General features: G+C 39.3%; 3 protein-coding genes across 3 annotated transcripts; 1 reads left to right on the plus strand and 2 right to left on the minus strand.

Annotated features, from left to right (window-relative positions):
• The first annotated feature begins 4,698 nt into the window (after positions 1 to 4,698).
• Positions 4,699 to 5,123, plus strand: LOC143626405 (transcription factor HEC2-like). Its single transcript, XM_077096512.1, has 2 exons — positions 4,699 to 5,049; positions 5,115 to 5,123. Exons 1-2 carry the CDS (start codon positions 4,699 to 4,701, stop codon positions 5,121 to 5,123), a joined length of 360 nt encoding a protein of 119 aa, XP_076952627.1.
• A 2,659-nt stretch (positions 5,124 to 7,782) lies between these two features.
• On the minus strand, positions 7,783 to 10,323 carry LOC143626406 (uncharacterized). The gene is made up of 4 exons (XM_077096513.1): positions 9,835 to 10,323; positions 8,733 to 9,003; positions 8,031 to 8,112; positions 7,783 to 7,944 (listed from the first exon to the last, which is right to left on the minus strand). Exons 1-4 carry the CDS (start codon positions 10,313 to 10,315, stop codon positions 7,783 to 7,785), a joined length of 996 nt encoding a protein of 331 aa, XP_076952628.1. The 5' UTR covers positions 10,316 to 10,323.
• A 7,224-nt stretch (positions 10,324 to 17,547) lies between these two features.
• Positions 17,548 to 25,834, minus strand: LOC143626407 (uncharacterized). The gene is made up of 7 exons (XM_077096514.1): positions 21,839 to 25,834; positions 20,690 to 20,868; positions 20,467 to 20,611; positions 20,165 to 20,378; positions 19,848 to 20,084; positions 19,086 to 19,762; positions 17,548 to 18,207 (listed from the first exon to the last, which is right to left on the minus strand). Exons 1-7 carry the CDS (start codon positions 25,832 to 25,834, stop codon positions 17,548 to 17,550), a joined length of 6,108 nt encoding a protein of 2,035 aa, XP_076952629.1.
• Between the last annotated feature and the right edge of the window lie 1,637 nt (positions 25,835 to 27,471).

Raw genomic sequence — 27,471 nt, forward strand, 5'->3', positions numbered from 1 at the left:
TTTCCCGCGATGCAGGCACTTCCGCAATAAAGTCGGCCAAAACATGGCCTTTTATGGCTGGTCTTGGCTTATACTTTATCGCGTATTCCCCCAACTCAATTGCCCATTTGGCTAGGCGTCCCGATAACTCGGGTTTGCGTAGAACGTTTGCAAGTTTGAAGTTGGAGAGAATGGTGATTGGGTGACCCTGGAAATATCGTCTTAACCTGCGTGAAGCGTGTATAAGTACTAAGACTAATTTTTCGAGGGTAGAGTACCGGGTTTCTACGTCTGTTAGGATACGGCTGACATAATAGATTGGCATCTGGATGCTTTTCCGTTCAAATAGCAGGACCGCCCCGGTTGCTCTATCTGTTGCGGAAAGGTATAGGATTAACTCCTCCCCCGCTTTTGGTGCTGTGAGCGTTGGGAGTTCGATCAAGCGTGACCGAATCTCCTGAAAAGCTGCTTCCGCTTCTGGTGTCCAGCGGAAGTGCGTTTTCTTTAAACAGTTTCTCAACGTTGACACGAAAGGAAACGACTTATCCGCGTGGTTTGCCAAAAAGCGATTAAGTGCGACTAGTCGTCCATTCAGTGTCTGAGCCTGTTTGATGGTAGTAGGTGATTCCATTTTGATAATGGCTTCGACCTTTTCAGGGTTCGCTCTGAAGACATCTTTAGTGACGATGACCCCCAAGAACTTCACTTCTTCCATTCCAAAGGCACACTTGCTCGGGTTGAGCTTCATGTTTATCTTCCTGAGCGTGTTGAAAGTTTCTTCGATGTCTTTCAACATCGCTTCTGCGTCAGGGATTTTGATGACCAAGTCATCCATGTAGACTTCCAAGTTCCTCCCAATTTGGGCATGAAACTGGTTGTCCATCAGGCGTTGGTATGTGGACCCGGCATTCTTAAGTCCAAATGGCATCATTTGGTAACAAAATGTGCCATCGGGCGTCCGAAAAGCGGTTTTGTCCTGATCATCAACGGCCATGTGGATTTGATGGTACCCCTTATACGCATCCAGGAAGCATTTAAGGCGAAACGGTGCTAACGAATCCACCTTAAGATCAATTTCGGGTAACGGATAACAATCTTTGGGGCATGCTTTGTTTAAGTCCTTGAAATCTATGCACATGCGCCATTGTTTGTTATTCTTCGGTACCATAACGGGATTTGCAACCCATGTTTGATATCTGCTAACGCGTACGATGCCTGCGTCAAGGAGTTCCTTGACTTGGGTTCTACACGCGTTAGTTTGTTATGGCCCCATTACTCTGCGCTTTTGTACGACTGGCGTAACAGCCGGATCGCACTTGAGCTTATGCTCTGCCTTACTTCGGGGTATACCAGTCATGTCAGCTGGTGTCCACGCGAAGATGTCAGCGTTTTTCTGTAGTAAGCGTTTGAGTAAGGTGCGTGTGGGATCAACAACTGTTGGGCCAATGGTAACGGCCTGGTCAGGGTATTTGCCGTTGAAGGCCCATCTTTCCGGTTCGGTGATGGTTGGTTTAGCCATCTTTGGTTTGGGTTTAGATGAGACAGATGCGATGCATACCTGGGGAATGCCGGTGATCATCGCTACACCCTCAGCTGTTGGCCATCCCATCATGCCGTGGACTGAAGATACCACGGCTTTGAATCTTGCCATCCCGTCTCTTCCGAAGAGAATGTCGTATGTGTGGTGTGGCTTCCTCATCACGACAAAATCCACGTCTTCTGTGCGTGAGTGATTCCCGTCCGTAAGAGTGACGGGGAAAGATAGGATACCCAGGGGGGTGTTTGTGCTGCCGTCGAACCCTTCCATCGAGGCGTAGATCGTTTCCAGGCGTTCCTTGTCTTCGTCATCTAGCTTGTCGAAGAACTGCCTGTACATCACCGTTGACGAGGCGCCGTTGTCAGCAAGAGTGCGAGAAGTGATGTAGTGCCCCAGCTGGCTTTTGATGACGATAGGGCCTTCTTTGCTGGGTCCTCCTGGCACTCGCGGGAAGCGCACCTCAGCTTCCTTCCACCCGCATGGTTCTGTCGCTCGCCTTTTTCTTCCTCTGATGTTGCCATGAACCATGTTGATGCTGATGTCAACGGGCTTTCGTCCGTTGCCTCTGTACCGGTTATCATTCCTTCCTCCCTTCTTGATTGATGCCACAAGGTGTGCAAGTCTTCCATCCTTGACGAATGTTTCAACAATATCCTTCAAGGATGTACACTCCTCCGTACTATGACCTTTTGTCCCGTGGAAGTCACAGGATTTGCTTTGATCCGCATTAGGTCGCTGCCGGATCATTAGAGCTTTTGGCCATGGTAGTTTTTCGGTGGCAAATATCTCCGTGACGCTTTTGGTGAGTGGCGTCCACCGGTGTTTTCGGCTTGAAGGGTGTGTGTTATCTCTTCCGCCAACAAGAGGGTGAGAGCTGGATGAGGTGTCAAAGTTTACCCTTGACTGCCAAATACCTAGCTTCCTCTTTTTGTTCTGCCGGGCGATCCGAACATTGTTTTCTCTAGTCCTTTGCGTGTAGAGGTGTGTACTCTGGGGAAGATCCCTTCCCAGTTGCTTCTCCGTCTCGGCAAAGCGCTTGGCCGCCGTCATGATGGCATCCCATTTGGATGGCATGCCGTCCTTACCCGTCAATGTGCGGATAAGCTCTGGGTATTCGGCGCCCTGGATGAAAGCTGCGCGAACAAGATCTTCACTTATGTTGCCCAGACTCAGCTTTTTGGAGTTGAAGCGAGTGATGAAGTCTAGTAAAGATTCATCCTCCTCTCTAACGCAGTTGAGGATCGTCCACTGTTCTTCAGTATATTTCCTCTGTTGGCTGAAGTGTTGGCTGAACTTGTTCTGAAAGTCCGCCCAATCATAGATGTGGTGGACCGGTAAACGATCGAACCATGCCCTGGCCGCTCCAACCAGAGTCATCTGGAACATATAACACCACGTGGGTTCCGTCCAGTTACTGACGGTTGCCCCCGCAATGAATCTGTTCAAGTGGTCGTCTGGGTCGGATAGACCATCATAAGTGCCGATGTTGGACATTTGTTTGGCACTTCTCGGGGCAATGTCCCTTGCAAACTTGGACTTTCCTGCATTTGCAGCAGTTGGTCTAAAGGTTTTGGAGAAGTCACGTGGGTTTCTCCCCGCGTTCGTTGGTTTAAAGGTTTCTCCAAAATTCCTTGTCGGTTGGAAGTCCGTTTCCTTACGCTTCCCTTTTGCCATATGGCGAGGGTTTGCGTCGGTATCGGATTCTTCCCGCTCATCGTCCGAGTACTCGCACTCACTGTTCATGTTGAGATGTTGGCGAGTACTGCCGAATTCGTCAGCCTGTTGAAGTGAACGCAAGCGTTCATCCAACTTAGCTTGGAACTCTTTCTGACGTGCTTCGGCCCACGCCTTAACTTGATCGAGTGTTTGGCGAGGGACCCTCGTCCGTTTCTCCAACTGGGCATCAGTGAACCCCAGTGAAATATTGTTTACTGCACTTGTCCCGGCTTGGGTAACCGGGGTAGTGTTCGTAAAATTTGTATAACCGCCGGTGTTCCCCCCAGCTGCTGGGGTTGTGGTTACCGGGGTTTCTTGGTCACTTACCGGCTTTGGGACCGGAGTAACGTTAACCATTTCTTCAGAAATTTTGAAAAGACTAAGAATTAGTTCTAGCTTTTATGCTCGGATGGCGCCAATGAAGAAACACTAAGTGACCCCGGGCAGATTACGGATAATCTGGGGGTTATATAGATGTTTCCCACGAGGATGAGGTCCAGCAAAGAAAGTTGTTCTTCAGGTGACCTGCAAAACAGACACCGTAAACTCGTCACTGAGAAGGGGGGGGGGGGTTCCTCCTTGTGACCACCCTCCGGCGTGAGAATCAGACTAGATTGCTCTGAATATAAGTGTATATTAAGAGATTGCTAGAGAAGATAATGAGATATCAGATGATGTCCTTACCATTCCAAGGTGTTGGAGTATTTATAGCCGAAGGTAGGTTTCCAAGATGGTACAGCCGGCTGAATAGTATTCCTGTTCTACCAACAGTGGGCTACGCACAAGCCATGCTGGTTGGTGGATAGGCTGCGGCCGATAGTGACAAGGTCGGCTGTATACTGTTCATTTACTGCCGGCTATGCACTGTTCCACCAACTGTAGGCTACGCACGTCCCATAGTAAGGGTTGGTGAGTAGGCAGCGGCTAATAGTGACAAACAGTACTAGAGGGTGCTCCTCCTCGTACTGTTGTCGGTGAGCTGTCACCCTGTGATTGGTTCATGGGCTGTTTTGGTCAGATCGTCTGTTTTGCCCATACCTTGGCAGGTATAGTACAAAAGATCTTCCAGAAGCATACGGACTGGCTCATTTGGGCGGGAGTATTCCCGCCTTGCTCATTCCTTCAGGTGACATTACTGAAGTAGCAAGAGTTAGTGCCTTGTGCGTGTAGCCTTGCTATCAGTGCGGGTAGCCTTCCCTGATGGCTTGTATCCGCAACTGCGGGAACAAGCGGGGTACTTCACCATTGGGAGGCTTTCCCTGCGGGTACAGCTGGCGTACTGCGCGTAAGGTCTTCTCTGAGCATGGTGGGTCCTGCGGAAGCAGTTGGTCGTTGCGCAGACGTCCCTCTTCAAGGTGAGTCTTGCGGGTCCAACTGGGCTCTGCTGGGACCTACCTCTTCACCGGTTATTACACGAATTCGCACGAGGGAACTGGTTTCATCAGAAGCCTGACTCTGTAGAGGCCATGAGGGAGATGATATTCCGGATGGCGGCTTTGCAACCTGTGCAAATAGACCCGGAGTCCATCAAGCCACTCAAGAGAAGGAATGTGAAGATATCGAATGACCCGCAAACCGTGGCGGCCAGGCACCGGAGAGAGAGGATTAGTGAGAGGATTAGGATACTTCAAAGATTAGTCCCTGGTTGTACTAAAATGGACACTGCTTCTATGTTGGATGAGGCTGCACATTACATGAAGTTTCTTGAAAAGCAAGTGCAATCATTGGAACAAGCTGCAGCTGTGGGCGGTGGCGGTATGTCGACAAAAACGACACCACCCGCTAGCCATTATTCTCATAATTTGGTTAGAGGTTATGTCAGTCTGCTATTATTAATTAAGCCTCTCATTTTATGGATTTATGTTGTACTAAAAACCTTTAGGTTGAATGAACTATGCTAGCAATTATATTTGTTGTGTATTTGAATCAACTAATATAAGCTAACTTTATTAAGACTCATATAGTTTAGTTTACAAATTAATCATATATAATTATGTATGATATGATTGAAGAGAGTGAGGTGGTTATATTCTTCAAAATTGATATAAATAAAAAGTAACATTAAGGCCTTTAAAATTTTTAAAACATAGATATATCTTACTTATGTATTAGCATACAATTTAAAAAGTACAATTAAGGCCTTTAAAATTTAAAATTTATTACTTGAAAATACCTAATCTTAGTTATGTATTATAGCATACAATTAAGGCCTTTAAAATTTATAAACTCTGATTATTGCTTTTGTTGTTTTGTTAAAAAAAGTGTTATTTGTTTAATAGTCATCACCATTTTGATAAAATGGTCATGAGTTTTAAATTAAGAAACACCTAAGAAGTTCTTATATTTGACACCGTAGGTCAATCGTATCTCGCTCATGTATTATATTTCCGAGTTTAACCCTAGATAAAGCACTACTAGATAAATTAATTAGACTTAACGGCATTGAAAGTTTTTCAAAAGTTTAGCTAGTGTTCGTCGTTAAGAAAAGAAAAATAATTGTTTAATAAGGGAATTAGCAACCTATGAAAAGTTGATGGATAAGATACATATTATTATACATCATATGATAATAAAGAATATATGTGAAATTATTTTTGGGTAAACAAGGGGATGCGTATTTCTTTATCTATTTTCTGTTTTGGGGATGGTGAGGTAAGCTGGGTCTTCCCTTTAACCTAAAGCTCGGAGAAAGATTCAGATTTGTTATGCTTGTCTGTGCCGAATATTGTTTTAGTTTTTTCTACTTCAAATATTTTAATATTGCTTTTCAAAAAATTTAACATCTTTAAAAAATAAATTGTATATGTTCTCGCAAAATCTAATTTTTGTAGATCCCTCACCTTGTATATCTAAATGAAAGATATTGTTTAAAATATGTTGGAAGAAATCCCGATCTGTTAAAGATGTCGTTAGTTTATTAAAGTTTAGTTAAACCATGTTAGAAAGTCTAGTTGGTAAAGTTAGGTTGCAAAGTACGTAGTAATAGTAACAATAATAATAATAATTATTATTATTATCATTAATAAATGACAACTTTGGTGACAAGGACCCTTATTGGACCGCTTTACGGCACCTTAGTGGTTGGCGAATTTTTATTATTTTTTTTTGTTTTTGTGTTTTTTAGCAGTACCGTAACGAACATAACGTAAACCGACTGAATGACAATTTGTTTTTCTTTTTTTGTTTTAGTTCTGGCACCGTAACAAACATGACGGAACCAACTGAATTTGTATAAGCTCCCTACATTATGTTTTAGTTCATTATTGTAACGAACGTAATGGAAACCGACCAAATGTCAAATTTGTTTTTGTTCAGTATTAACAACACTCAGGTTTTACCAATGCTAGACTTTTACTAATCGATCGACAAATATCATTAGGCCACCTCAATTTTTATATATTTTTTTGTTTTAGTTCCAATACATAACGCACGCAACCAAAATCGACCAAATTCGCGTTGACTTACCGCCTTAACACCTGTGACTGACAACGCTTGGGTTTTACCATTACCACCCAATGTTGCTTGCATGATCTGGATTACTTAACTAGTTCTACTTCCCTTTTTACTTTATTGTTCTCATCATTTGAAGACTCAATTGTTATGGGGAATTAACTTATCACTTAATCTTACCAGTTTTGACAAGGCTTTAAGTACATCACTAAGGTTGTTTGTTGCATCTAGTTTTGTTTAGTGCAATGTTATACCTTTTGCTTATATTTAGTTTTAGTAACCAATAGAAACGTTACCGGAAAATTCGTGGAACCATATTAACCAATGGGATTACATAAATCGTAGCTTACGTTGGACAGGTGACCTTTAAAGGTAACGATCGATACAATATTAGTAGACAAAATTCGAACCTTAAACCTATTTTCAAGCGGATTTAAGTGTATACTACTACCACCACTGTTTTGAATGTTTACTTTTTTATGCTTGTTAGCTTGTGCATACATGTTTTAGGTAATGTTGCATCGGTTTTTGAAATATTTAATCAAGACTTATAAGTTATAACCTAAGTTTATTGATGCTGATATGGTTGTAAGACGACTTGTGCGAAAGAAAGAATACCTTCCTGGTTTTTCGTGTGAGCATTTTACGCTACTTGAGTTGAAGGAACATTAGATAGATTAATTTTGGCTAATGAAGATGCATAAACCGCGATCATTGCTTTTATATATTTTAATTTTATCCATGTAACATCTAGTTTTTGTTACCTACAATGAAACTGATTTGCAAAATTTGTGTTTGATTAACATACTTATGATTGCAATTTTGAGGTAATTTCATCGTAGACATGTATACGCATATATAGAAACTCACACGAGTAAACAATATACATTGTGTTAATTAAAAAGTACGTGTGATGCGTTTGACGCAGTGGTTGAAACACATCATTGCAGTTGATACCATATGATTTTGTGAAGCACATGTGATACGACGATGATAAGTGATGTGGTCCGGTGTGTCGCCTTATGCAATTGACTAGTATTTTGACAAATTAGACTATCATCATCAACTAACATTAGAAATATGCATTAAAGTTCATTAATTCAAGAATGTTTTGAACAAAAGCAGGCCATGACCTTAAGGCTGGTTTTAGGAGCCTCATTTTCAGACATTCTTTGTCTCATGTCTTGGGCTTTCATTTGAGCATTTCTAAGCTTCTTCATAATATTATCCATAGATTTTGATTTCTTCTTTTCCAGTTTCATCTACAAAGAAAGCGATTCATATTTCTAGTTACCAAAGGCAATGATAAAACAAAACATATATTAAGCGGTTGATGGTTAATATGCACCTCAAGTTTTCGGATCGAGGCTTCGGCTTTTGCAATCTGTAGATTCTCCCAAGCAGTAATCCTTGCTTCCTCTTTCTGGACCCTGCAAACAAATTGCAAAAAAAAAAAAAAAAAAAAAAAAACGTTATTCATTTAAGAGTTAATTTGGCTTTTCGTTTGTGAGTTTTAACCAGTTTAACCACTTGTACGAATTCTCGTTCTTTTTAAATCTTGGCCTGAGTTTTCAGATTTTTAACTATTTGAGCCCTTTTGGCCAATGGCCTTAAAATTTTTTTTTTTGTTAAATGGAAGTGCATTTTAATCATTTTACTTTTGATGGCTATTTATATGAATTACAAAGTTTATTTAAATAGTTAGAGGGCTATATGTGTAACTTACTTAATATAATAAAAACAATTAAAAAAATAAAACCCCTCATACTGTTGGATTGTTTTTTTTATTATTATAAGAAAATTACACAAATATTCATCTAACTATTCAATAATCTTTGTGATTTACGTAAATAGCCCCTCATATGTAAAATGATTAAAATACCCTTACATTTAACAGAAAAATCGAATAACATTAGCCAAAAGGACTGGAATGGTTAAAAGTTACAAAACTCAAGCAATGATTTTAAAAGGAAAAAAAAAAAGGAATTCGTAGTCTAGTAGTGAAACTGAGTAAACCTTAAGGACGAAAATTGAAAATTTTGATCCGTACTTTGACGATTCCATTGATCCTTCTATAGGATTCCAACTCAAAGTCGGGTCGTTGACGTTTGTTGACTCATTCTTTTCTGTTTTCTTATGGCGTCTTTTTGGTTGCTTTGTCATTGTAGCTCGTTTGTCCACCTGGACATCTTTGACTTCCACTCTGGCAGAACGGTGGCTGTTAGACTCTGCTGACGTAGACAACAGATCCCTTATCTTTGGAGAGGGATCTAGGTTGTCTACTGGGCTCATTTGTGTAGCCATATCTCGTCTCGAGACAACTGTATACATGGATAACATATTTAACAAAAATAATATAGTTATCAAAAAGCATAGTAGATACAAAATCATATAAAGATAAGTTCTAAATACAAATCTTCGGGTTTTAAGCGTGCCGGGTTGAATTGCCAACTTGAACACAACCAAATTTTTATTTGTGTCAAAACGTCAACCCTAAGTCGCACACACTTAAAACCATGTAACATGAACATGACGTGTACCGGCATGTTTATCTAAACATGTCAAATTGGTTGGTGGGTGGGAGTGTGAATTTCTATACGACATTAACCTAACATGAAATTCGTGAGTTTGGGTTTGGCAAAAACGGGTTGGGTCACACAAGCAAACACATTTAACTAAACGGTCGTGTTCAGGGCAGGCGGGTTCATGGACTGACCCGTTTATTTGCTATTCTATTATTTTTACATGTTATACTAAATTAAGTTTACATATGATTTTATTATTATAATGTAATTGATTTATATAAATTTGTATTTTTAGTTGTAAAAATGTAAACTTAAAAGTATTAAAATGTGAAAACAATAAAAAAAATTTAAAAATTTCAGGTCAAACGGCTCATGTCCGCGAACACTAGTCGTTCTATAGGTGATAATCAAGTTGTCAACATGTAAATCGAGATGGTGGGTTGTACAAAAAAAAAAGTTAAACGGGTGGGTTAATGGGTTGACCTGTTCATCTAAACAACTTAGCAGGTCGACCTGTTGCGACCTGTTTAACCAAACGGGTTAAATAGGTCAACCAGAACACAACCCGTCTAATTAACCAAGTTAACCCGAACACGACCCGTTTACAACACACAAACAAGATTATACCTTGAGAATCAGGGTATAAAGAAGACTCAAGAAACAACTCCGACGAGGCCCGTTTACACTCAGTATGAGCATTAACCGAGTGCGCATCACTTCCACCAAAAGAATAACCACTAGGTACCAAAACACCAGTAGTAGTAACTGGAGAGCCTGCAAACATATTATTTGTGCTTCCACCTTCAACCAAACCGAAACCAGGCGAATAGCTTGAAAAGTAACCGTCCTCATGAGTGGGCCCTAGTGGCCCACTCTTTGACTTGGGTCGTCTCTGAGCCTGAGCCTCTGGTTCTAGAGTCCTGCAAACTCTAGAACCAGAGACTCGACTCGTGATCCACCTCTCTGCATCATCCCATTTTGAAGGCAATGGTTTTCCGTTATTAAAAGGCATCAATGCATTGGCACTAGTACGCGTATGCCTATATTCCGGAGTACCTGGGCTTGTGTATGCACCTGAACTTCTAACTGAAGTTGAATTCTTACTCATGGATATTAATTATGGTATATAGCACTCACTGTTGTATCGATATGTTCTAAAATGTATGCATGTTAGGTGGAGTTTCTATAAGAGAAATCTGCACTTCAAAATTAAAAAATGGTTAGATCAGTGGAAGACTTTGTTCCAAGTGCAAAATCAGACAAATAAGCCACAATTCAATACGATAACGCGTTTTCTATGGCTAGTAAAGAGGCATGTAAGCTTAAATTGCAAGTATATGCATCATTTAGTTGAATGTAACAACTTTGTCTGCTAATATGAGACGGGCTGGTTACATTTCTCAGTTAAACACACAACTACGGGTGTTCTTCGGGTTTCGTTCTGGTTTCACAGCTTTAAATCCAGAACCAAAACCTGTCACGATTTTCAGGTTCGGGTTAATTGGTTTCGAGTAACTAAAAAGCAAAGTAGTTTAAAAAGTTGGGCGTCTCCGAGAATTTAAATGTCTCGGCTAAGCAATAATAAAAATATTCGTAGGCCCTGATGAGTAAAGAAATAAAAAGGCCTATAGGCCCAATACCTCAAATGGATTATGGGTTAAAAAAAAAGATTGGACCCAATATTAGTAAGAGGATTTAAGATTATACCTATTTTATAAAAAAAACATATAAAAAAATTTGTGCCCCTAAAAATATATAAAAAAATTTTCGGGTTGGCCTGAAAACCAAAACTTAGACTCAATAACCAACTCAAATAAATAACTAGAGAAGTGGTTACCAACTCACCAGATCATAAAAACAAGCTTCATGACATCAATGGATGTAAATGAAGAAGAATTGAGATAATGAAAATATTGCAGTAGTCAGTCAAACTAAGGCTGAATAAATTGAATGATACTAAATTCTTACCTGCAACCCAACAAGTCCGTATTTGGACGGTCGAGATGACATCATCCATGTGGTGGTGGGCCCATGCGTCTTGTTTTTCTATGTGTTCATACTTATACGTTAATGACACGTGGGATTTTAGAAATTACATGTGTTATTAAAATATTTGAAATAAATTTTAACCACGGAATAATATAAACGGTATACGTGATCAAACGTATACTTGAGAGTTGTGACCCCATGACTAATAGTCTAATATTATATCACTAGGATATAGCCCGTATAATATATGGATGGTTAAAAAAATACAATAAAAAAAATAAAATTTAACAATATACGCAATAACATAACTTGCCGTCTTAAAAGCTTATTAAAATATATTTATATGTCTAAAAATATGTTTAATGCAACATATTTTTATCTTATGGATTCATAATAACATACCTAAATAGCTCATTATGTGTAAATTATAATTTTGGAAATTGTTGCGGTGGAATCTTATATGGATAGCTTAATTAAATGCCATGTGGAAACCATATTGTTTTAATATAATAGTTAGATTAGATTAGCATTATGATTAAAATTAATTGATTAATTACGTGGAAATTATAAGCATGAAAAGTTAATGACATGGAACATTAGGTGGGCACCCTAAGAGAAGGACATGTAGACAGATTGGTTTTGCTTTAATATATTAGCTAGATGCATGACTTAAGTTCGGTCTGTTTTTGCTTAAAAAGTCTGTCACGGACATTAGTCTATGTAGACACTTTGTTTTTTTTTAAGACTTGAACAGTGTTTTTATGGTTTTAAAAAAATAAGTTAATATCCTACTTTCTTCACACCCTACAAACGCACACTGTCCGCCATCACCACCGTCCGCCACCACCACTGCCTGCCCCCATCGTCCACCACCACCGTCCATCACCACCACCACCACCACCGTCGGCCACCACCACCACCTTCCATCACCACCACCCACCATTCTCCACCACCACCGTCCACTACCACTATCACCGCTCATCACCACCCACTACCACAATTCGTACACCACCACCTATTATTTTGGTAGTTTACAGACGTTAAACAATTTTCTTTTTGCAGACTACATAGATTTGGTCCATATCTTCTTCTATAGATGTCTGTAAATATGGTCTGCAAACTGCAGGCATTTTACCTCTGTAAAGCAAACAGCACCTTAGATTAACAATCTTAAAGCAAACAATAGTTGTTGTGCAAGTTAATTTGCTTATGCAATTTGTTGTATATTGTATATGTTAGCGCATGCTTAAGTAATCCTTAAATGTGATGTTATAATAATTTGTTAATATATAGAAAAGATACATACATACATACATACATACATACATACATACATACATACATACATACATACGGATGATTTAGGAATCGTGGGATTGAAAACAAAATAACTTTTTTACTTTAAACGGAAAGGGCCCCAAACCCTAAAAGAAAGGTTATATTTATGTAATTTGGCTTTTAGGATTACTGAAGGTGGGTTTTATGGTCTACGGTTATACATGCATACGATGGGGTTTGTGGTCTTTAATTACTTATGCATGCAAATGACAAAAGAGTTTTGTCAATTAACAAGTTTTCTTAGAAAAAGAGTAACGATGTTAGCCATATATCCGAACTGAATTCATAACTAATAGAAACCACAATGCCTTTAGGCAAAAATAAAACAAAACAATGAATTAAAGTGACAATTATGAACAAACCACATGAATGAAAATCCATAAAATTTTTCATGTATCATAAATAATCATACATGTACTATTTACCACGAATTTAGAACAAAGCCATCGTATGTAACAGGGCATCCCATATAAAGAAAAAGACTGCAATTTCATATATATCATCACTTACCAAGATGTTATAACATGTAAGGATTCGTCTATATCCATATGCTTAATTGTTTAACAATATAATTTGGGTGATGTAGAAAGGACAGGTTGGATGGGTCCGGTAATGAGTTAAAACATGTTCACGTCAAACTGAACTTTTAAAAAAAAAGTATTAATTTGCTTTTAAATAAACATATCAATTTTCTTTATTTAGATGTGTCAAAAATTGGGTTCCAATATGTAGAAACATAGATATTACATCAATATAGCAGGTAGGCGGGCAACAAGCTGCGCCGCCACCCCTTTCTGAATTGCAAACCCTAACCTGCTAAAGATATACCCCTGCCCCTTTGGAGTCGACACATTGCTATGCACAACCTGTTGGACCCTGGTTAGAAAACAGATAGCTTCCGGTGCCAAGGAGCCAAATGTATCAAAAGTCAGAGGGACAAAAACATGTTGGTTCTCTTCGCAGGCTTTAGCATGTTTCTCCACCTTCTTCGTTTCAGCCCTTTTCATTGCTTGCCCAGCTACAAACTCATTATCCCTCAAACCAGCTAAGGGAGATACCCCTGTGAGGTCAACACAAGCGTGTTTTCCCCCGGCCCAAAAAAAAAGTATTAATTTGCTTTTGGTAAAAAAGAAAAAAAAAAAGATCTTCAAACCAAATGAGCTTTAGTTGATTATGTTACGGTAAAAGAGTATAAAAATGGGTTATTCCGTTATATTTGTTTGTGACATCAAGTGGTGATGTTAGAGTTGGCATCAACGGTGTTGGTGGCAGTAACAGATCAAATAGTAAATTAGTAATTAGTAATGACGAAAATTGTGGGTCAAATGAGACGATTAAAATTTCAGCAAGTAAACAGTAAGTTGTGTGGAAATAAAATCAACTTACATATTCAAATGCGGTGACAAAGGTGTCTGCAAAGGTTGTGTTGCTAATCGCTGTAGTGGCAGTTATTGGCCCGTAGACAATGTAGACTCATTTGGTCACATTTTAAGTTAGCGTGTTTTATATGAATGACATTTAGATCAGTCATATAAGCCAAATAGTTTAAATCGATCCATTTAAATAAAAATCTCAAAATTAACTCAAGTTGTAATATAAATACACAACAAAACAAATTTGTATAATTTATTAAGTCTTTATTAATTAGCATTTAGCAAGATACATTCTCCTTATTATTGTTTGGTATTAAAATTCAAGGGTAAAGTTAAAATACAAAGGTAGACAAAAATGAAAAGTGCAAGAATGATTTGTTGACACACAAAAAATCCTAAAAAAATTCAAAAAAATTAATAAAAAAATCATAACTTAAAATATAAATAAAAAACGGAAAAAAAAAAACTGAAATGTTTCCCCCGTCTTTCGAGTTAAAAAAAACCTAAAAAACACAATGTCAAGAAAAAAAAGACACAATGACGAAAATAAATGAAAAAACACAATAGATCATAAAATATAACACAATACCGAGTAAAATATAACATAATATCGAGAAAAAAAATACAATGTGAAGGAAGAACAACACAATTAATGATGAAAATAAATAAAAAACACAATGAACAACAAAAAGACACAATGATTTTTTTTCCTCAACATTGTGTTTTTTTTTAGAACGAGAAAGACGGAAGAAACATTATTGTTTTTTTACTTATTTAATTTTTATTTTTAAATATTAAGTTATGATTTTTTTAATTAATTTTTTTAAAAGTTTTTTTTTTCACAAATTCAAAACCACAAATCAACTTCATAGACCCACCAGAATCAACAATATGCATTATATACATGCCTCCACTTCTTTATTTATATCCTCTCCATTAACCAACTTTCCCTCCAATCTAAACCCCACCCTAACGGAAACTTATGCCTCCACCTTACACCACCACACAACCACCGTCTCCTTCAACCCGGTCACCGGACCTACACCGAGACAAGGAATGGGTCAAGCGAAAGGGCAAACATAACCACGGGAGGAGCAAGAGCGGTTGTGTGACCGATGAGGATATCGATGAACTTAAGGCTTGTATTGAGCTAGGGTTTGGATTTGAACACTCTCCCAAGTTGGATGATCGTCTCGGAGAGACGCTACCGGCGCTTGGGTTCTACCACGCGGTTAATAAGCAGTATTTAAATACAGTTTCTAAGTCGTCGGTGTCTTCGTGCCCTAGCGCTGTCTCGGAGTCTGAATTGTCTTCTCCGGTGAGCAACCGCCACGCTATATTCGGCCACGGTAATTCGATTTTTTTTACGGTTATTAAAACTAGGTTAGAAACCCATGTATTACATAGGTTGAATAAAATAATAATAAATTAAGTAAGCATTAAATAGTTATTTAGAAAGATTTATAAATTTAAAAAGTAGCGGAAAACAAACTTATTTATTAAAGTAAACAAGTGTTTTAGCGCCGGGCAGGCCGGTAAAAACCTGGTGGTGATAAACGCTAATGTTGTCAATCACAGGTTTGAGGCAGTAAATCGACGCAATGTCATCGGTTTCGGTTACTTAAATTTGACACGAATTCGGATATTATCGGCTATGCTCGTTACGGCAAAGACACCGTTGGTAAAGCCTGAACGTTAAACCCCAAAAAGTAAAATCATCAAATTAACATATAAAAAAATTAAATTATTCGACGTTTATTTAGTCGGTATACTCGCGCGGTGGTAAAAGCCAAGTGTTGTGACGGTAACTCGACACGATTCAGACGTCGTTTTCGGTTACTTTCGTTACAGTTCGGGTGTAAAAACGTAAAAAAATATAAAAATTTGAGGTTGACCAATGGGGTGGTGTCTGTTGGTAAAACTGGGCGTCTATAAAATTCGAGTATTGTCGGTCGCGAACGTTGAGGTTGTAACTCTACGCCTATTTGTTCAATTTCCGTTATTTCGTTACGATACCCTAATTAAAAAAATACCAAGAACCAATTTGGTGCCGCCAAGTGGCCCAATCGGTACTTAGCGGCACCAAACTTGTTAAATGTTATATATAATAACAGGAGAAGTAGGGAAAAAAATGATAGTAACTAAGATTTAGGAATTAAAAAAATAAACACGAAACAGACTTATTTATTAAGTGAAAAAAAAGAAGTGGTAAAAGTAAATAAGAGATATTGTGACAAGTGACGCTCTAATTATTGTATACGGTTTATTGTAGACGAGAATCCACAAACGATGAAGACAAGATTGAAACAATGGGCACAAGTTGTCGCTTGTTCAGTGCGCCAATCATCATCGTCATCAACGTCATCAAATTGACCGAAGGCGAACACTATGTTAACATGGTTAGATCACTAAGTGATGAACTCTAACCAACACATAACAGACTAAGTGTGAATGATCTAATTGTGATGATATGAATAATGAATACATGTGCTAATAGTGTTTGAATCTAGTTAAAGCATGCACATGGGTTTACATTTGCTTTTGTATCATGATATGATTTAGCTTTCAATTTTTTTGCTTTGATTTATGGCTCTTTTTCTCTTTTTGGTGAGTGGTATCTTGTCTTTAATGTAAAGGATTTTGGTGATTTGATATCTTGTCCCACAACTTTATGTAAACGCGTTAAGTTTTGTTGATATTATTGTGGCATTTTGCTTTCACACAATTTGCTTTACTCGGATGAAAAACCCGTGTAAGTCGGGTATAGATGGGTCGGGTTGTTTATCCATAAGTGAATTAGAACATGACTGATCTAGGTATCATATAGACGTATAGTATATGATGTCGAAGGTAATATTTAACAAACTTGTTAGGATTGTTTGCGCAACTCCATTCCCGGTCTTGATCTTGGCGGGTTCGCTAATAAGGACACCGCCTCCCCTATAGCCCAAAATGCTTTGCCAAGTACCCTAATCGTCCCAAAAGTTTGGGAGAGAAGTTTGGTATGTCCACTCGCTAGAGAGCGTGTTAGAATGTGTTTAGGCTCTTCATGCTCAAGACTTCTTGACTATCATCACCGTCGAAGGGTTAGGTCAGCACATGTCAGTAGCGGAATACCGGGCCATTATTAAATCCAGTTGATGAGCCTTGTCCGGTCTGCCATAAACTTTGTTTAGATAATTTTGGTGAACACGAGGTTCATTGCGAAGAACTCCAGGGTATAAATATAGACATGTTTTGGTCATAGATGTCCTTTGAAATGTGTTAAAACGGACAGGAATCTCGACAAGAACAGAGGCTCCTGTGAACTTTCTGTCGGATCCACATGAAAGGTCTACCCTCCGACAAACGGACATTCTTGTGTTTCAATTAGAAAAGGTAGCTGATAGTTATGTTGATCAAAGAGTTCATGTTCTAGACAAGTCATGTATGAAATATTGGTTGTATTGGGTTTAGTTTTATTACACCTAGAAAAACAAGTAAATCAAACATCAATACATCAACAACACCAACCAATAAACAAAAAATCATAACATTCTAAATTCTTCTCTTCCCTTGCTAATTTCCAACCCCATAATTGTTCTAAAAACTTCTACATAAATAACTATTCAATCAAACCTCAAAACAAAACACAAAAACCTCAACCCATTGAGGAACCCGACCCCGACCCACCTGGACCCGGCTGTTTTGCAACATAAATCTGCTTTACTTTCGTCGAAGACGGGAAACCTTTATCTGTCCCCATGGATTGTTGGTGGTGGTATCTTCCATGAAACCCAGGCCTACAGTGAGCCCACTGACCGCCAAAGGGTTTGTTCTTTGGAGACATACCTAAACCGCCTCTTTGATACCCATAACCGCCAGCATGGTTATTACTATAATGTTGAGAAGATGAGGTTTTCACCGGTTGGTGTTGATTCTTGAACTCAACACCGCTGCCACTAGTATTATTGTTCGTTGTTGTTCCTGAAGAGATGTGACTGACAGTGACCGGAGCTGATGTGGCGGAAGAGGATGGCCCGGATGAGTCTACCAACCCGAACTCGTCTGGGAAATGGGTGATGGTTGAGTCTCTAACAACTGGGTACGCCACAGAGGAGTTTGAAGGTTGAGGTTCGGATAATCTATTGGGAGGAAATGTTGACTGGTCAACTGGATGTCCAACATGGCTGCTGAACTGGGAAGGTCCGGTTATGGCTTCGGTTTGCTGCTGTAAGGGTAGTGACACAGGGACTGGATGAAGCGGTGATGCTAGTATGTGAGACCACCGGGCTTGAACCACCATGTCGTCCGGTGCAGTCTGCTCAAATATTTGATCAAGTTTTTTAGTACTTATAAAATGGGAGAACTTCAAATTTAAAATACCAATATGCCCTTTAAAACTACTTTTAAATATTAAAAATTACCCATTTCATAAAAAACAAGAGACAACTTTACGCTTAGTTTATTAAAACTTTTAAATTTACGAAGTGGCATATTCACCAATTTAACAAGTGCTTATTAAATTTTTTACTACATTTATTAAAAAAAATAATAGTCTACTTGATAAATTTATACAGAACTTTAGTCAAACTATATGCTTGATAAGTACAAATGTGGGCTTTGGGCCCAAATTGGTTGGTCAATGGTTATTGTGACAAGCCCAATAGGCCCATGTTTAACATAAATGGTCTTTCTATCAATAATTAGTTTTGGGGGTTGCGAACAAATTGCTCTGTGGGCTTCTTGACCCGAAAAAATTTGTTGTTTTGGCTATTGGGCTAGCCTTAGGCCCATTTTTATCAAATATGCATTTGTTTACTAAAACATATCTATTTTTAAGTGTTTCTAAGGCTTTCAGACAAGATTAATGGAAAAGGGGGCTATTAGGTCAGTGATAGGCACCGGGCCAGCGAAACGGTTGGAAAATGGATAGATCTAATGCTCGTTTGTGATACAGAAATCATCACACAAATGAACAATAGGGCAACGACGTCTAAGATCACCACCCAACACGCCATGGTTAAGTTAGAAGTCATATATAATTATTATAAATAAGGATCATTTGTCAAGTTAGAAGTCATATTTGATATGTAAATAGTCAAAAACTAAAATCCCATTTAGATTTGGTATACACGATATTTTAGGTTTGAGTTATAACAAAACAACAAATAACAATTAGAGGAGCCAAAGAGTTACCTGAAATGGAGGCACGTCAAACATTGTCATAGGTGGGCCCATGGGCAATAGGGGCGAGCCCGGGCCAAGATGCTGGACTGGAGGTTGCATGTTAGGTGGATTGCGGGGCCCGGAAGCCAGATTTATAGAACTTATATCTTCACCTCTACTAGAAGAAGTTGGATCATGCTTCCAATCGGGTTGTTTTCCAGATGGGATATATGTGGCCCCCATAAAGCTCAAGCCCACCTGCCCGAACTGACCAACTGGTGCATAATGATTATAAACCACCATATGTGGTGGAGCTTGTACACCAGGTGGACCAATAAACGGACCCGTGAATCCAGCAGGACCATAGAACGAGTCCATGCCAGATTGGTTCTGCCACGCACCGATATGCCTTGAGCCTGGCCCAGTGGGCTTTTGTGCTTGTGAGTTGGGCCCGTCAGATTCGTCATGTGGGCCAAATGCATAGACCGGACCACTCATCATGGGGTGGTTCATATCATAGAACGGAAAGTGAGACGGTGTGGGCCCAGGGAAATGAGATAACATTTGGGTTGATGAGCCCTGAGGACTCGGTAGTGGGGTCCACAAAGATATCGGTGTGGTTTCAACTGACAGATCAGCAGGAAGTGATACACTAAGTGATTCCTCAGGCTTAGATTGACTTCCAGGCTGTTGATTCCCAGACAATCCTACAACACATTTCAGATATCAACAGATTTAAATCAATAAAAAGATAAATAATATTATCAAAATGTTATGGAATTTGATTCTCACCTCCTGGGCCTGAAACTGAAACGACCCCCAACCCGTTTCCAATGATCTCATTAGTTTTAATGGCAGCCACATCCACAGATGAAACAGCATCTTCAACTTCAGCAACACAATCATTTTCTCTTTTCAAAACATTTTGAGTATTTTGAGACGTATCGGGACGGAATAACCCTGGAGCCCCAATCCCATGTGAAGCAACATGGGTACTCGGAGGAAGAATTGTTGGGGAAGTAACCGCCCCTGGTCATGAACGAAAACGATGGCATCATCATTATTTGAACATATGAAGAACTAAATATAGTATTTCAATAGGTACTTACCAAACTGAATCTTTTCACCCGCAAGCAGAGAGTTGACTGGGCTTGAAGATGATGAAATTGCCTTTCCCTTGGTCAACATTGATGAGGATGACAACACAGGTTCACTAACCAAAGTGGTATGATCGCCTATAGATGTTACATATGCCGTATTGATCGTATTGAACCGTGCTGGTTTCATAGCCTCGTCCAGTTGTGTCTGAGTTAGAGGGATAACCTGTGGGTTGTTTTTAAATAATTTAATATTTATTTAGATTTTCATGCTTAGAATAAAAAACCATAAAAATAATGTTTCCGCTTTTCACCTGTTGGTCCATTTGTGCATTACCCCAGTCACCAAGAGACGTTTGAACATCATCAACAACCTTAGTTTCAGTTTCAAACATAAGATTTGAACCATGATCTTCTGCAGCATCAGATACTGCAGACGAAGATTCTCTTTGAAGATTCCTGCAAAGCAATGTATAATGTTAATTATGAAATAAAAACTTTTCAATGTTATTTTTAATTCTATTAGAAAAAATGTACTTGCTATTATCCTCTGTAGGGGTGTCGATTGGAGCCAATGATTCAGAAGTCATCGTTGAAAAGTCAGCAGATGGTTCTTTTTTAGTAGCATCCAGACGCGCTTTGTTTGATGGCTCACTAAGCGATGATGAAGATATTTTATTTGAACGACTGGAGGTTACAGAAGCCCTTCGCGGTTGCTGAATAATTAAAAGAAAAATTAAAATCCAAACCATATAAAGGATTAAGCTAGTAAACGAACCGAACATTGTGAACCGTTTAGTTGGAAGTACGCTTATGCTTATTCATTATATAAACGAAGGAACAAAAACTAAATTTTCATTCATTAAGTTAAACAAACTCCTGTTCATTCATTTATGTTCCCGTTTATGTCCGGGTGTTTACATTCAGTTATGTTCATTAGCTTTAAGTACGTTTGTTTACGTTATATATATTCTTTAATATATTTAGGTCCATTACACGCCCTGCTTGTGGTGCGCGCATATAATGTATATATGTGTGAATCCTCGGGTGGGCAAAAGTGAAGTTGCACTAATTTTGACGTTATTTTACTAATCTCGTGAAAATAATGTTAAAAGTGGCGGAAGGTTAATCAGGCATCATGTAGTGGCGTTGATAGCTGAAAGACAAGGGTACATGCACCAATCGACCGGTGTGCCGATGGTTGAGTGTTATGCGCCTTATGTCCAAGGGTTGATGCAAAACTACTATCGAGCCGGGGGTCTCACCGGAAGCAGCCTCTCTATTCCTACGGGGTAGAGGTAAGGCAGTCTACATCTTACCCTCCTCAGACCCTACCATAGGTCCATTACAATTTAGCTTAGTTTTATAAAATTAATATATCACCACTTACAGTTTAGTATAGTTTTTTTTTATTTTTTTCTTTTTATTTCTTTATACTCAGGATACTGATGTTCACGTTTACTTCTATTTGCACCGATCATATATGTTCGTTCATTTGTGTTCGTGAACGTTCATTTATACTCTTAACAAAAGACCATAAACAGTCATTTTCTTAATGAACAAACACAAACAAGAAAACATCACTTATTGTTCGTGCCCAATCATTTGTTCAATTAAAACTGAAAAACGAACATGCTCGGTCTGTGTTCGTTTGGTTCGTTTACAAGCCTAAAAAGGAAAACTAACCTTTGTCACACGAGATTTTGCCTTGATTTCTTTTTCTCTCTGTTCACGCCGATCATTCAGCATCTGTCGTTTTGACCTCACTTCTATGAAATCATCTTCATCGCTTGGACACTCTATACCCGGTTGCTTAAAAACATGTACAACCCCACTTTGCAAAGGTGCATCAACATCTGCTTCCGGAACGTTCTTTTTGCTGTCAACAGTAGACGAACCCACCTCAGTTTTTGTTTTTGCGGTTTCTTTCACAGGCCTGCTTTCGGAAACTATCTCAGCCACATGCGCAGCTCGTTTCATATTGGACCCCACATGACGCCTATACCCGCTTCTTGTATAATTGCCCGTTTCATATTTATTCACATTTTCCCGAACTCGAAACTCGGTTCGTTGAATCAGGCGTCGATGTTTCCTCTCATTAGAGCCCGTGGAATCATAAGGTTGAAATGATCTTGGACCCGAATTTCTTGATGGGTACATGTTTCTCCTCCCCTTATTTGACTGGCCCGGGGCCTTTGACAATGGTACATTTTTATCTTTATTATTTGTGCTGTGACCTTTTTCTTCAATTTTTGTAACGGGTTTAGATGCAATTGCATTATCATCAGCATGTGAGAGATTGTTTTGATTATTTAATGAACTAGATGAACCAGTGTCGGTTTTCATGTTGATAACAGAAGTTTCTTGAGGAAACTGGTAAGGTAGATAAGTTGCTGAATTCTGATTAACATTAAAAAGGGTATTATGGGTATGGTGAATGTTTGGAGGCACGGGAAGAATTCCTTGGGAAACAGGAGATGTATACCTCAGTTGACCAAATTGAAAAAGAGGTGGTGGTTGTGACGGGTGCATATGGCCCAATGATGAACCGACAGGTGGATGAAGAGGAAGAGGCATCTGTATAGACCCAATCTGTATGGAGGGAACAGGTGATGGTATGAGAGTCGGGCCAGAAAATAACCCAAACTGGAGTTTAACAGGTGTTGTAGACTGGCCCGAAAAAGGATCACCCAAGAGACTAGAAGAAGTTGAAACATTTTGGGGCTGTTCATTAATCGGTGCATCAACTGCTGCTTGTTTTTCTACAACACTAACAGAAACTTCTGGCATATCAATGGTGTTTGTATCCCCGTCTGTTTTCAAATCTTTTTCAAACTCATCCTCTGGAAGTTTAACTTCAACGCCCTCATTGGATCCCAGTACCGTATTTTCCATCAAGTTAGTTGTGTCTTTCTCCTCGAGTTGCATATTATCAAACTCCTGAGTCAGGTTAATGTTATCATCGGGTAATTCGTGCACTTCATCTTCTTCACCATAACCATCATCTTCATCATACTCTTCTTGCTCTTGCATCTCATCATGATTCTCAAGGCTCCATTCTTCATCTTCATCGGTTGACACAGACTTTAATGTTTCCATTGTAGTCAACTCTGCAGTCTCATCATTCACAACATCGTTCACTTCACCAGAATCATCCAGCTCATCATGAGACAGATGTGTTGGCGAGCTAGGAGGACTCGAAACCGAGAGAGACGACTGTGAATCACACATTAGTGTGTCGGTTTTCTCCAGATTCTGTGTCATTATTCCTTGTTGAAGATCAGCAAGATCTGATTGTCGAAAATTATCCTGAAGACCATCATAATTCCCGGTTCTTGCAGTTGATTCTAGAGAACTTGAAGGACCTGAGATTTCATTCTCCCCTCTCACCGATGATCGGGGCACGGATAACGACGGAGGAGGTGGAACACGAGGCTGTTTCATTGAATATGGTGACCTCCCGAAAGAATAGATCTTATCTGACTCAGCATTCATATACAACCGCTCTGGATAAGATTGCATATTATTACGAGAATACCCCTGTCCCCAACCAACATTGTCATAATATTCTGACTCGGTATCCCTGTTTCCATCCCCAAAAGAGTTCCACCTATGATCTCTGTCTCCAAGATGAGAAAATCCATCAGTATCATGAGATCTTGAGGGCATGTATCTTGATCTCCCACCAGGATGGCCGTTTTCTTGGTCGTTTAGTAAGAAAGATGAATTGCTTCCAACTTCAAACGCTTCACGTTTCCATGGATTAACAGGTTTAGAAAACTGAAGGCGGTCAAAAGGCCGGTCAATGGCAGATGAATCTGAACCTGCTGAAGTTATTCTCTCCACCATTCTTTGATTAGCTTCCCAGTTATCAATATCTGAATCCATAGACGCATCACTGTCTTTCTCACCAACAGGAACTTCATCATCTGCGCCAGTTTTTCCCACTTCAGCTTCCCGTTTCGCCATTCTAGCTTCCAATTCTAAAAGCTTCTGTTTGGCAGCTTGCTTCCTCCTCTCTTCTTCTAGAACCATCCTTCTTTTCTCTTCTTCACGAGCAAGTTTCTGCTCTTCGGCTTTCTGAATGGCATCCAATCTTTCTTGTTCTGCAATCCAAGCAGCTTCTCTTGTTTCCTCATCCAATCTTCTTCTTCTTTCTTCTTCTTCCAAAATTGCCATTCGTCTCTCTTCATCCTCTCTCCGTGCTTGCTCTATAGCTCGTTCATGTTCTTCAGCAATCCTCTGTCTTTCCATCTCTTGCGTCTTTTGAACTCTCTCCAGCTCAGCCTCAAAAGACTCCCTAACAGGATCATGAAAATCTGTTTGATTAATCACATCCTTCTTCTTCTTAACCACTCCAACTAAGTTGCCAGTAAAAGGATCTACTTCATCATAAACACCAGAACCGAAATCCTTCTGACTAGAATCATTTAAGTAACCCCGTTCAGCCTTTGAAAACGAAGACCTGCCGCCAACAGAAAAAACCGATTTTGACCCTTCATTTCTGTACCTAGGAGATTCTACTGACTGATTCCAGTGTCTTACTTGCCCTGCATCTCTTCTTACATACGTAGGGTCTCGGTTTTCTGTCACCGCACCATAGTGAGCATTGTTTCTGTCACTTATAGGTTTATCTCTGTGAATGGAAGAACTCCTCCAAGAGTTGGCTTCTCGGTAAGGCTCGGTTTTAACAACTTCAGAGTTAGAACTCTTTGCAGCAGGCAGACCACGTCTTTCATTATTAATCGGTTTGTGAGGTAAAACACTGCTTCTAGGCGCATCAAAATCTCTATCCCAATAAATTTCACTTTTTGTCAGCTCTTGATCTCTGCCACCTCGTCCTATAAATCCATGACCCGTATCACGCTCATCATCAGCCCAATCAGACCTCGGGTTCAACCGTATGAGTGGCAAAGGGTCCTCTTGCTTCTGACCACGATCCACATGTGCACTGCTCGGTCTTAAACTCTGCACACCGGTTCCACCCCCACCGTTTGCATCGTGATGATACGAGTTAAAATGAGAACTGTTTCTTAGATCATCGGACGACTCCTCACTAACCAAATGTTTCACTTTCTGAAAAGACGCTTCCTTTTGCTTTTGCACAGTCCCAGTCGACGAAGGCAACGCAGCCCGCAAAGACGGAAAATCCTCTCCCCTCAACACCATAGCTTTCGCTACCGAAGCCACATTCGAATAACGCGCCGAACCCGTATCTCCATGCGCAAACCTAGCCGACGGAGGCAAATAAGCACCACTTACATTACCACCTCCACTTTCACCATCCTGCACACTCTCCAAACCGACCGTACCAACCTCCTTATCCCGCAAACCAACACTCGCAGGCTTCGTCCACCCCAACCCCGACGAACTCGGTCTCGACCCACTCCCGGAACCCGCACCACCCACCGCCCCGCCCGCAGCACCCGACGCGTCACTTTTCTCAAACTCCTTCCGCAAGGAAGGCAAGTTCAAGGGGGGCGGAACGGATAGTTTCGGTGTCGGCTTCTGCAACGTACGGTTTCGGGATAGAACAACCATCCCACCGCCCGCGTGAGCACCTCCAGCTGGTCGGGGGCGGGCGGCGGGTGCGTAAGAGTGATGAGAAGGTTGCCCATATAACTTATTCAAATTGACGGATACGAATTTGGATCCGTAAGGGCCGTGGTTGTTGTTGGCCATAATCCGCTACAACGCATCAAAACCCTAACCCTAGGTTTATATCAGGTTCACGGCGATCAGGTGTGTGAAGACAGGCGGAGACTAATAAGCAGATCTGTTAGTGAAGCTATCTGAAATGGAATAGAATAATAATAACTAATGATAAATACGTATAATAATAATATAATAATAATGATTAATTAGTTAGAAGACGATTAATTTAAGTTACCTCCGGTGAAGTGACCGGCGCCGGCGACGGTGACGGAGATGTGCGCCGGAGGTGGATTACATAAAAGAGTTAAGATTTGGGGAAGTGTAGAATCTGATCGAAACCTATTTTGGTCGGTGTGTGTGTGTGTTCTAATATAATGAATGTACATTTTGAGTCCTTTCAATTTTTAAACTTGTAATCACTTTGGGCTTAGAGCAGGATGAGCAAATTCGGTACCGGTAACAAAGTTTTGAGTTTTGGAATCAGTACCGTATCGGTATCGGTATTTTCGAATTTTTATCTTCAATACCGGAACCAAGCTCATCCCTAATTTACGGCATTCGTAATGGTCTAGCGGGTGTGAACATTTTGTGTCACGTAAGCGTCGACCTTGTTTTATATATATATATATATATATATAGGGGAGGGATCTTTTGAGAATCATGTTGAGTTGTTATAACTTAATAACTCTATTCTAGGCCACACATTTAATTAAATAGATTGAAATATGTGGTTGAGATTAAATCTAGCAAAAAAGTCAAAGTAGGGGAGAGAATAAAGATGTAAGTAGTTACACTAACTTTTACGTCCGTTACACATGTGTAAAAAGTCGACTCGGTGCGTAAAAAATTATGTAATTTTTTTACGTGTATGTAACCTACATATATTATGCATGTGTAAAAAAATTCGAAAAAAAGAAAATCGTTACACTGAGTTCTTTCGAGTTCTTAAAACTCAAAGGGGTTCTTGTTTGAAATCTCTCATATATATATATATATATCAAGTGGGTTTTCATTTTATTCTTAGCCTATAGGGTAAGGTTAAAATGAAAACTCACTTGAGTTGTGAAAACCCACGAAAACCCTATGTAACATCGGTTTTTTTTTTTTTACATGTAATATATGTTATAACATTTAATACAAAACATCGAAACATAATAAAAAAATGTTTTGCTATTTTTTAACATTTTTTTACTAATTTTTACATATGTTTTCAGGAGAGAGAAAAAGTTATATTTATATTTACATTTTTTATTCACTCTAATTGTGAACCACAAGATTTAAACATTAATTAAAAACATGTGGTTGATAATGGGTTTCTAAAGTTTTCAACTCAAGTGGCTTTTCATTTTATACTTAGCCTATATATATATATATATATATATATATATATATATATATATATATATATATATATATATATATATCATTTACTACTTCTCTTTTTTTGTATAAGATAATATATATTGAAAATATGAAATTAATTTTAGGAATATTGGTTTTAAATAATCCCAACTATGGCCTATTGATAAATATCAGTCTCAACTTTACACTTGCCTGTTGACCGTCCCAACTATTGATGTATTTGTTTTTAACGGGCCGCGACTAACGGATGTTAACTCCGTTAGTGATTTGCTGACGTGGACCTTCTTCTCCGGCCGGAAACT

Source organism: Bidens hawaiensis, unplaced genomic scaffold (genome assembly GCF_021521415.1).
Source record: "Bidens hawaiensis isolate Kalapana, Puna unplaced genomic scaffold, B.hawaiensis_p1.1 tig00004357_1, whole genome shotgun sequence".
Classification (NCBI taxonomy): Eukaryota; Viridiplantae; Streptophyta; class Magnoliopsida; order Asterales; family Asteraceae; genus Bidens; species Bidens hawaiensis.

What these genes read in the sequence shown, in the direction of transcription:
- LOC143626405 (XM_077096512.1), top strand. Translation starts at nt 4,699, where the DNA reads ATGAGGGAGATGATATTCCGGATGGCGGCTTTGCAACCTGTGCAAATA.
- LOC143626407 (XM_077096514.1), bottom strand. Translation starts at nt 25,834, where the DNA reads ATGGCCAACAACAACCACGGCCCTTACGGATCCAAATTCGTATCCGTC. An exon ending in TTCAGTTTCAGGCCCAGGAG is followed by an intron (nt 19,763 to 19,847) that starts GTGAGAATCAAA and finishes AATGTGTTGTAG; the next exon opens with GATTGTCTGGGAATCAACAG. An exon ending in TTGACGTGCCTCCATTTCAG is followed by an intron (nt 18,208 to 19,085) that starts GTAACTCTTTGG and finishes ATATTTGAGCAG; the next exon opens with ACTGCACCGGACGACATGGT.
- LOC143626406 (XM_077096513.1), bottom strand. Translation starts at nt 10,315, where the DNA reads ATGAGTAAGAATTCAACTTCAGTTAGAAGTTCAGGTGCATACACAAGC. An exon ending in TTTATACCCTGATTCTCAAG is followed by an intron (nt 9,004 to 9,834) that starts GTATAATCTTGT and finishes CCATGTATACAG; the next exon opens with TTGTCTCGAGACGAGATATG. An exon ending in CCTCGATCCGAAAACTTGAG is followed by an intron (nt 7,945 to 8,030) that starts GTGCATATTAAC and finishes CTTTCTTTGTAG; the next exon opens with ATGAAACTGGAAAAGAAGAA.